This window comes from Ciona intestinalis, chromosome 2 (assembly GCF_000224145.3).
Source record: "Ciona intestinalis chromosome 2, KH, whole genome shotgun sequence".
Lineage (NCBI taxonomy): Eukaryota > Metazoa > Chordata > Ascidiacea > Phlebobranchia > Cionidae > Ciona > Ciona intestinalis.
Window position 1 is genome coordinate 4,378,971 of NC_020167.2, and position 9,793 is coordinate 4,388,763.

Consider the following 9,793-nt stretch of genomic DNA (forward strand, 5'->3'; position numbering starts at 1 on the left):
ATAGCTTGTTATTGGTGCTTCATCAGGTCCTCTTTTTTCATTACTGCTATCCTTACGCCGGTTTTAAGCCCATCTCTGTCGGTCTTTTGAACTATTTTATCTACTGATCCATGGTTATGTTGCAGAAATTCGGTTATTAAAAGGTCAGGAAATGGTATAGGTACCCATCCCAGGATGACATTAACATGATCCGATTCGTACAAGTATACATTGTAAAACTCTTCCCGTTTAGATAGTATTTCTCTTAGCTCTAGAACATTTTCTCTTGAGCTGCAAGTGACATCGATTTTGGTTCCTTTCATTTCAGCAATTCCCTGAATTTTCTTTCTTTCAAAGCCTATTTTCTTTAAGATATCAATCACTTCGTGTCTTTTGATTTGCTTTTCTGTTTTAAAACTCAGACAGTTGGGGCGTTTAAACATATTAATCTTTTGGGTGCTCACCACCCTAGCAAAGCTAGCTTTTTCGCGCATGTTGCGAGAACCGTCCGCACGCTGCCGTGCACAACCAAAAAGTCCACGATGGTGACAGATCATCTTTAACTATAGTCATTGGCCAATACTGCCTTATAGCGACGGTTATCGAAACACAGTTTACAGACGCTTAAATTTCAAAGTAAATCGCTTACGAGCTTTGCGTTTAAATCTCCGGTAATACATGATCACCGTGACGCCGATCGATAGCAATAAAATCAGGACCATCGGAGTGTAGAAGAACACGGCGTAGCCAGCGACTGCGTATGTCTTGAAGTTCTCAAACCTTGCGCGAAAAATGTGCTGTCAATCTTAGACGCAAAGGCACTTTTACAGGATATGTAATCTACTTTAAATACTTTACCAGTGCAAGTCGATTGTGCATGAAGGCCAGCCCGTTTCTTGGCTCAACACATTTCTATTCATCTTCCGCGCATTCATCCACACAAAGAAAGGAATAAACCCGCAAGTTATGGCCACCAGCCAAATGCATCCGATGCAAATCTGAAATTATATTTTGTTTTTTTCAATAGCCTAGGTTCTGCCAAAGCTAACAAAGAACCTTTAAAAAGGTTAAATAACTGGTCAACGAAAACATGCTAATCTGCAGGTGTATAGTAAAGTGGGATGCGATGGGACGTCCTTGCATTCTATTAGTCGTCTTTTAAGTGGTAACAAAAACTTTGAAATAATTATAAAACCGTATCCACACGACTTCCACAGAACGCTGTTAATTGTTTAAAACACGATCAGGTTATTTATTGGGAAGTTATGTGCAAACGGTGCCGCACCTTTCCCTATACTCTCTCTATGTATATATACATATATGTGTTCTGTTGAAACAAATGGATATAGGTTCTTTATGGTACATATACCAGTAAACATTCTACTGGCTGGTAGCTTACTATATGTAGTCTACCTGCGCATGTTTCACTTTAAACTCCTTGTATCGAAACGGCCATGTGCTGGAATAGAATCGTAAGAAAGCAAATATGAGAATATGTAAAGAAGTTGAGAGAGACGTACCGTTGTCTGCTCCCCAGAAAAACTGCAAACAAAGAGAAATCCATTACCATTCGTGCAAATTTACCGTAATTAGCCTACGTGTTGTCTGGTTGCTCATTCGTCATAAAATGCAGCTGCCTGTCCATGATTGACGTTTGGCAATTTTTAATCATACCGTGCATACCTTACACAGAAAGTTTGAGATTTTCCAATCATCGAAACCCCAAGTGCGACGATATAGAAACAACGGACTGATTAGAGCAGAGATGAAATCTGACACACATAGGCTTGCAATGAATAAATTGAAAGTGCTGGTTCTGTAATTTAATAGTTTTTTTACATAGGATGGGGAGAGATAGAAAAAATATTAATCAAAATACATATATTTTAAAGTGATGATAAATACCACCTTGTGTTTTAATCAGTTATTTAAAGTGTCGTGAATTAATAAAGGTAAAGTAGTACAAATTCATGGTATTACACAAACACAGCGGTCATAAATAGTAGGGTGGGGCAGACGGGACACCACTTAACTCGTATAATATCCATCGTGATTATAAACAATTAACAACGGTCTCGTGGAAGTCATGAGGATATGGTTTTATAATTCATTTAACGTTATTTGTTTACTACCAAATGGGACGAGAAAATAGAACGAAAATATCTTCCATCTTTCTCCACCCTGCTATATAGTATAGCATGGGAGATGGGACACCTTTAGCACACAATATCTCAATATCCTGATCGTGTTTTAAACAATTAACAATGGTCTATGGGAGTCGTGTGAATGCTGTTTTAAAATTCTTTGAAAACGTTTTGTTTACTACCAAATGAGATGTGAAAACGGAATGAAAAGGTGTTCCACCTTCCCCCACCCTGCTATATTATGATTTTGGAATTATAGGACATTATATGCTGTGTTAGTCACAACCCAAACATAAACACGTTAAACCGAAGATAATAAAACCCACCGAAGATTTTTCGACTTTGTAATAACACAAATGGTCAAAATGTTGGCGAAAATACCGAACAGCATCATAGGCAACAGTAAGGTTGCCGAAACCACCACCGCCACCTCATCGAACGGTGGCATGTAATTGTAATTAGTCGACCTATACGTAATCAAGCACATTAAATTAAATACAAGTATGTATATGCAAAAATCTCTAGTTAAATTACATACCTCGAAACGTTTGTAAAGTCGTCGTTGTACAGTGCGCTGGTGGTAAAATCCCCACCTGATCCCATTATCTCTTTTAAAGCTTCAGCTCATCCAGCTACTACAGACGTGCATCAATGATGCTTGTTGTTGCTGTCACCGCCAAGGTATAGAATGTCATCTGAAACTGGTCAACAACGTATCAGCGCTCTGACCTCATGTGAAGATCATTACGTACACGCCCACTACATTGGCGTATCGATCTGCCGATTAATCTGAACCAAGGTTCACCGTCATTGCTTGTAAATTGTTCGATCTCCTTCCGCTTTCCGCGCTGTAACTGGCAATCTTAACTTAATACCTCGTTTAATTATGCAGGCCTATAGGTTGTTATCAAAACGCTTAATAACTTCGGTTGAAACACTTTATTATACTAAGCGCTAAGTGACAATTATACGAAGCGCTAAGTGTTCTCTGGAGGAAGTCATCGTTGCTAATGATATAGGCTTAGGCTTTGTTCTTACATTGTTCCTTTACCTCTATATCGATATTAGCAGTTCCATATAAAGCTAGTATAGCATTAAATAGACTACTATGTCAAGTACCATGCATCATAATTTACATTCACACATCTAGTTTTATTGCACGAACCACAACCCCGTAAAGTTTTACTAAGAAATATGAAACCACTGCGGCATGATATCTCAAACATGAAAACATGAAAAGCGGATTTTTCTTTCGTTTTTTTGTTATTTTTTTAAACCTTTACTTCGAAACAAAAAAAAAACACAATTAACAACGTTTAAAACAGCATGTTTGTAAACTGCTTGCCAATTGATAAAATATCCGGTGTTTTTCGGGCTGGTTTATGATTTAAAACAACAAAAAAACGACATTTATGAGCAACAGGGTCTCTTATGGGTGAACTATGAATCTCTGCGTTCCAGTTTGATATTCAGCACATTTATAACACAGAGCAGGCTGCTACAATTTTCCTGATTCGAACGTTGTGGAAATCGTCATTCGACTTTGCGGATTGGCCTGCTCAGTAGCACAGCAAACGCAAATTCTCGCCAAAACCTTTTTTGTTTCGTTTCGCATTTTGCTGCAAAATATATAATAAAAACATTGGTAATACGGGTAGGCGTAAACATGAAACGAGTTGCCGCGATCCTTCTACGTCATCCAGGCCCAAAAACATTGTGTGACCTTGATCGGTCGATTGATAAAACATAATTTCTATATAAGCTGAATATTTGCACAGTCACTGAGCATATTTGGGAGCTAATTAAATTTCAGATGTTGTGGGTCAGTTTGGAGCTCTGTCATTTAACTGGGGTGGGGGAAGATGGGACACCTTTTCATTCTATTTCTTGTGGCATTTAGTAATAAATAAAGAATACTCAAAGAATTATAAAACCATATCATCACGACTCTCATAGACCTTTGCTAATTGTTCAGGATATTTGGATATTATGTGATAAAGGTGTTCCTTGTTACCCCACAATACTAAATGAAACAGGACAACTTCGCAAAACGAATGTTGTTGCGCCACCACGCGAGGATAAGCGAGTGGCGTTTAAACCCTTTAATTTGGGTACGAACATAACCGACCTGGATGCAAGGTTGTAAAATACTGGGTTCAAACATTCGCTGAGTCGGAGACAGAAATATTCCACCACCCCAAACCACCAATGAAAAACCTCGTCTTCGTGCGTTGTCACTTTAGTGTTCATTGCGTATATGTGATAGGCTGTACCAAAATTTTGTATTAACGTGTGAAAATATTATGATAACCTAATCGTTCGCGTTAGTTTACCAGTGTGTGGAATGTAGCCCAACATGAAGGAACCAACAACCAGAGCCAGTTGTACGATTGCTTGATTCTCTTTTCTTTGTCTCGAAATTTCCGCAACATCATCTTTTGATTTTCCTGTATGGCTATGTTTAGCGTAAAATACGTAACCACAAAAAGCAGTATTTCGCACCAGTCGCCTTTTTCTGACAATGGCAGTGATTGAGGGAATAAAAAAATAAGAAGTTTAATAATGTGGTAGGGTGGGGGAAGACGGGGCACATTTAGCACATAATATCTAAATATTCTGATCGTGTTTTAAACAATTAACAACGTTCTATCGGTGTCTTGAGGATACAATTTTATAATTCTTTGAATATTCTTTGTTTACTACCAAATGGGATAATAAAATAGAATGAAAAGGTGTTTCAACCTTCCCCACCCTACTATATACAAAAAAAATGCTTAACCCCGATACACAGCACATACAAACCTTTTGCTCTTTCTGTTCTCCTCTTGCAGATGATGACCGACACCGATACGGACACCATCACCACCAATGCAAAAGGAATATAGAAAAATACAAGGTATCCGAACAAGGAGTAATTCTTGAATTGATAAGCCCTGTTCAATTTACGGTTTGTATCAGTTTTTGATGCTTTAAGGGGCATGTCAACAAAAAAATATAAAAATTTGCGTCAATACCGTCAAAGGCAGTTTTAGAAGGTTAGGGTAAGACAGGACTTTTCAAAAAATTTGCTTTTATTGGCACTTATTTAATGGTGGACGAAAAAAATGTTACACAATTATTTGACAGAATTCTGACGGTCCAACAAAGCGCACGGCAAAGATGATATAACTGTTGTAAAGTATCAAAATTCGGCGTAAAACGACTATAACATATTTTTAACGGCTAAAAAGGCATAATAGTATGATAGTAAGTTTACCAGTTCAGGCTGATGGTACAAGAAGGCCATCCGGTTTCCGCACTTTTGACGTTTCTGTTCATTTTACGTGCGGAGAACCACAGTGCAAACGGAACAAAGCCAAATCCAATTGAAAGAAGCCAAATTACGAGCAAGCACATCTAACATATTAACAAAATAAACATCAGAACTACGTGTTCTATTTGACTAGGCGACTGACGGTGCCATTTAGGCGAAATATATCTCTTTTATAATATAAAATGTGTGGGATTAGATTGTGTCGTATATATGTTACGTATTTCGCAGCACAAGGTACATATAGATGTTTAAATGTACGAAACTACTGTTCTGCTTTACATGTGAAAGTTTTGGACTATAAAAGTTAAACGTTACTTTTTCAGGTTATTATACCTTGGCGTGAAATCTGCTCACGCGTTTGTAATGGTGAGGCCAGCTTATGGAAAGCAGTCTCAAAAACGAGAAGCAGAGAATGTGAAATGAAGTTGATATGGACGTCCCATTGTCAGCGCCCCAAAAGAACTACAGCCAAAAGAAAATATTAGTATTTTATCAATGAAATTTAGTATTCCAAATGGTCTATACCTTGCACAGGAAGTTTGAGATTACCCAATGGTCGAAACCCCATGTACGGCGATAGAGAAACAAAGGACTTATAAGAGCAGAGATGCAATCTGACACACACAGACTGGTGATGAGAAGATTAAAGATGGTTCTAGAAAAAAATGTTTTGTTTAAAAATTTACCAAATGCATTTTTTTAAATTTAAAATTACTTTAGCTTTTTTGAGTTGCAGATCACATAGACCGTGAGAATGTTGGCCAGAACTCCAAAGATCATCATTGGCATGATCAGCGAGGTGGATAAGATGACAGCGTTTGTATCGAAAGGCGGCTCGTGCACTCTGTCAGTATATAGTACTATTTGCGGGGTAAGTTGGGACAATTTTAACACATACGATCCAAATACCTCGATTGTGTTTTAAACAATTAACAACCGTTTATAGAGGTTATGAGGATACGGTTTGGGACGAGAAAATAGAATGAAAAGGTGTCCCATCTTTCCCCACCCTACTATTCTCCCTTATCAATCTATAGACAACTTTTTAACTAATGCTATCCACAACGCTTAGCCGACTTACAATATATTCGACTGTGTCACATTTCCATAACTTTCGTTGTAACCTTCTGTAATATTCCAAGCGAGCTTGGCATAACTATCTGGCGTATAAGCAGCAGATGATACAGCCTTACCTTCCATGCTTTTAACGAAATGTTAAACTATATACCTACAGTGCAAGTATATTGTGCAGTCTTATACAACCCCCTTTCCCACAGTAATCAACCATCCTCTTCTCGCTAGAACTATTTATAATTAATATTTTATTGAACAACAATATAGTGCGACGCGTGCTGGCCTACTGCATGCGTACTCTTACTCTGTATATATTACTCTAGTTTTCACCCTTGGTAAAATACCCCTGTACTACAAATCACAGATCAAATGTCTATTTGTAGCGTAAGTGGTAGGCCAATTTAACATACACATATAAAGCTTTGATTTTTTGTGAAACATTTGATAAAATAAGCCAAACTGTAGACTGCTGCATGTTGAACTGGCTATACTATTTTAATTGAATGCAGTGACCACGAGAGCAGGTGATGTTAAATAAGGGATAGTTATAGGTGGGAGAAGATGGGACACCCTATCAATCTATTTTATCATCCCATTTGGTGGTAAACAAAGAATGATAAAACCGTATCTCACGAATAATATATACTGTTGTAACTTTTTAAAAAACACGCTCAGGCTGTTTGCAAAGACGTGCTAAAATTGTCTCTTCTTTCCCTATACTTCAAAGTATGGTGTTCTTTGTTTACATTTAAATAGAACGAGAAAATATATTGAACAGGTTACCCATCTTTCCCTACCCTACTATATTCAGTAATTCACATTTTAAATTACGTTTTCATTGTTCCCACTGACTTTAATAATTTATTTATTAATTGTCTACAACTCTATAGTACGCTGTCACACCCTAAAATATTCAGGTGTGTTTTAATATAAAAGTTTGTAAAAAACAAAGTTATTAAATAAATATTTTATAAAAAAAATGAAAACATTATTTAGAGTGCTTGCCGTTTAACCAGGTGGTACCTGGGTTCGAGGCTCGACGATGCGACTGTACTAGTGTGGATGAATGTGTCTTTAGGGCAAACTTGTAGCACACGAAAACCTAAGCAATTAATAGTAAAATGTTATTTCAACTTTTTCGGTACGACAAATTCAAGGTAAAATTAGAAATAACTGGGAGAGCGTGGTTTGCAAATGCAATGTCTGAACTTTTTTTGTTTCGGAAACCTTCGGTACATGACATTCGGATAACATCCGAAGGTTTATAACACATCGGCTATTTTCGCACGATTTCTAAGAAACTTAAGCGCCTGCAAGTAAATGGTAAAATAAACGTTTCCATTAATGTTTCAGAAATCCTGATAGGACAAAATTTTGCGCCTCCAAGAGAAAGAGAAAATAAGTTTAAATCCTATTTCTTTCGAACCTGAGGAAGGTGGATTCTTGATTCTTTTTTATCTTGAGCTCGCTGGCGCTTGTAATAATTAGTTCGCCGAATCAACATTTTTCAGTAAAGTAAAAAATTCCGCCGTAGTCTTATACTCTCTTAGGAGAAAAAAAGTTTTAGGCAACTTTGGGTCGAAATTGGAAAGATGAGTTTTTGTTTCTTTTTATTATTTGGTTTATTGCTCGAATTCTGTGTTAGCATTCAGTTGCAAGCTTGCATCTCAAACGGTTGTTGTTTTTTTGCTGATATGTTTGCTTTTTTGGTTTTATGTTTTTAGTTTCGGTTTTTAGCTCGATGTTTGTTTTTGTTTTGGTATTACACATGTCCATTGTTGGTGGCCGAGTTTGGCGGTTCTTGTTTATTGTTGGTTGGGCTTTTGAGCCACTTATTTGTGTCGGCCATTGTTGGCGTTGTTGGTTATTTTGCGCTTTTGATTGTTGTCTCGGTTTCATATATCAGGTGCATGTAGTAAAGTGCTATAACTTTATGTATATTTTTATGTATATAACTTTATGTGTATTATATATTACTGTAACTTTATGTATTTATTGGGGTAGGTGAGGACAATCTAAAAATTCAGTTTCAGATATAGGTTGGATCCCCCATGATTTTATTACGTCGGCAATGCAACGTCGCTGGGAGAATCTTTGAACTAATTGGAAAATTTAAAGGTGAGATTTGCAATTCGATATTAAATTTTCTGCGGGTAACTTACTTTTTTCAACGCAGGTTAAACGTATTGTTATCCAGGCAAATATAGCCTATTATGGCAATAACGGGTTTGATATTTGTGTAAGATCAAATTATTAACACTGATTTTTAAACAGACGAAGAAAGAAGAGACGATGAAATTGTAACCAGGTCCTGCAGACGGAGAGGGCGAAGAGGAGTAGATGGAACGCAAGCTTCAACACCAGTACGGTACAAATTGTAGTACTGGTGAACGGTATTGTGAATTTACTACTAGCACGTTAAGGCTTTAGGGGGGAGTTCTCGAGCGTGGGCCAACTTTTTGTTGGTAAGACTAGCTGCACTTCGTATGTTGTATCATTTTTGTCACTCGCGCGTCCCTTTACGCTCCGTATTTTTGTTGACTTTTCCACGAAGAGGCTTCCCATAAAAAAGTAAACATTGCGCAAAGTTGCTGGGTTTAGGGTTATTCTTTTAAGTAGGGCATAGCTCCAAACCAAAACACATTTTCTTACAGGTGGCAAAACATTAGGATGTAGAATTTCTCTCTTCTTCCTCTCTACAGGTTCTCTCATTTCTCTATATAGTTATATTAGAATTGTTGCAGGCAGAATGTCAGTAGTGGTTAACCCGGCAGCGTTGCATAAACATACATTTCCACTGCTAGCTCGTCGGTACCTTGTCGTGGTGCAGTGGCTTTAACACTAAAGCCGACGATTTTAATATAATATATATTAACGTTATAGGAAATTCTATGTTGTGGGATCCTAAACAAAGCGTTAGAGGTGGGACAGCACAAAGACATCTCGTTTTTAAATGCTTACAATATAATGCTCCCGGCGCCGTGGCATAGTGGTTATTAGCGCGCCTGCCTGTAACCCCAGAGGTAATGGGTTCAGGGCTCGACGCTGCTACCATTGTGGGCGTATGTGTCCTTAAGAAAGAGACTTAACGACAAAAGCTCCAACCCAGTCGTCACTAATGGGTTGTCCAAATTATCAGCCATACATAAAAAAAAAAAAAAAAAACGAAAAAAATAATCACCTACAAATACATGGTAACTCGTAAGCTGGCACGAGGTGTTAAACCCGTGTGATAACGACTGTCGTTTTCCGGCCACGCGAGGATAAAGTAAGTTACATTCAT

General features: G+C 37.6%; 2 protein-coding genes and 1 long non-coding RNA gene across 3 annotated transcripts in view; 1 reads left to right on the top strand and 2 right to left on the bottom strand.

Moving 5' to 3' along the window:
- LOC100181208 (growth hormone secretagogue receptor type 1-like) overlaps positions 1 to 3,212 on the bottom strand; it is a 4,806-nt gene extending 1,594 nt beyond the window's left edge. Inside the window, exons 1-6 of the mRNA XM_002123194.2 lie at positions 2,662 to 3,212; positions 2,450 to 2,590; positions 1,663 to 1,795; positions 1,393 to 1,521; positions 838 to 977; positions 629 to 759 (exon numbers count right to left, since the gene is read on the bottom strand). Coding sequence (XP_002123230.1) covers positions 629 to 759; positions 838 to 977; positions 1,393 to 1,521; positions 1,663 to 1,795; positions 2,450 to 2,590; positions 2,662 to 2,726 — 739 coding nt within the window. The 5' untranslated portion in view covers positions 2,727 to 3,212. The remainder of the gene's footprint in view (positions 1 to 628; positions 760 to 837; positions 978 to 1,392; positions 1,522 to 1,662; positions 1,796 to 2,449; positions 2,591 to 2,661) is intronic.
- Positions 3,213 to 3,621: 409 nt separating this feature from the next.
- On the bottom strand, positions 3,622 to 6,680 carry LOC113475834 (neuropeptide Y receptor type 6-like). The gene is made up of 9 exons (XM_026840890.1): positions 6,518 to 6,680; positions 6,152 to 6,280; positions 5,962 to 6,091; positions 5,770 to 5,898; positions 5,380 to 5,519; positions 4,926 to 5,056; positions 4,457 to 4,570; positions 4,252 to 4,390; positions 3,622 to 3,742 (listed from the first exon to the last, which is right to left on the bottom strand). Exons 1-9 carry the CDS (start codon positions 6,634 to 6,636, stop codon positions 3,622 to 3,624), a joined length of 1,152 nt encoding a protein of 383 aa, XP_026696691.1. The 5' UTR covers positions 6,637 to 6,680.
- Positions 6,681 to 8,535: 1,855 nt separating this feature from the next.
- Positions 8,536 to 9,656, top strand: LOC113475780. The gene is made up of 2 exons (XR_003397553.1): positions 8,536 to 8,628; positions 8,785 to 9,656. It is a non-coding gene; the product is annotated as an uncharacterized LOC113475780 (long non-coding RNA).
- The last annotated feature ends 137 nt before the right edge of the window (positions 9,657 to 9,793 follow it).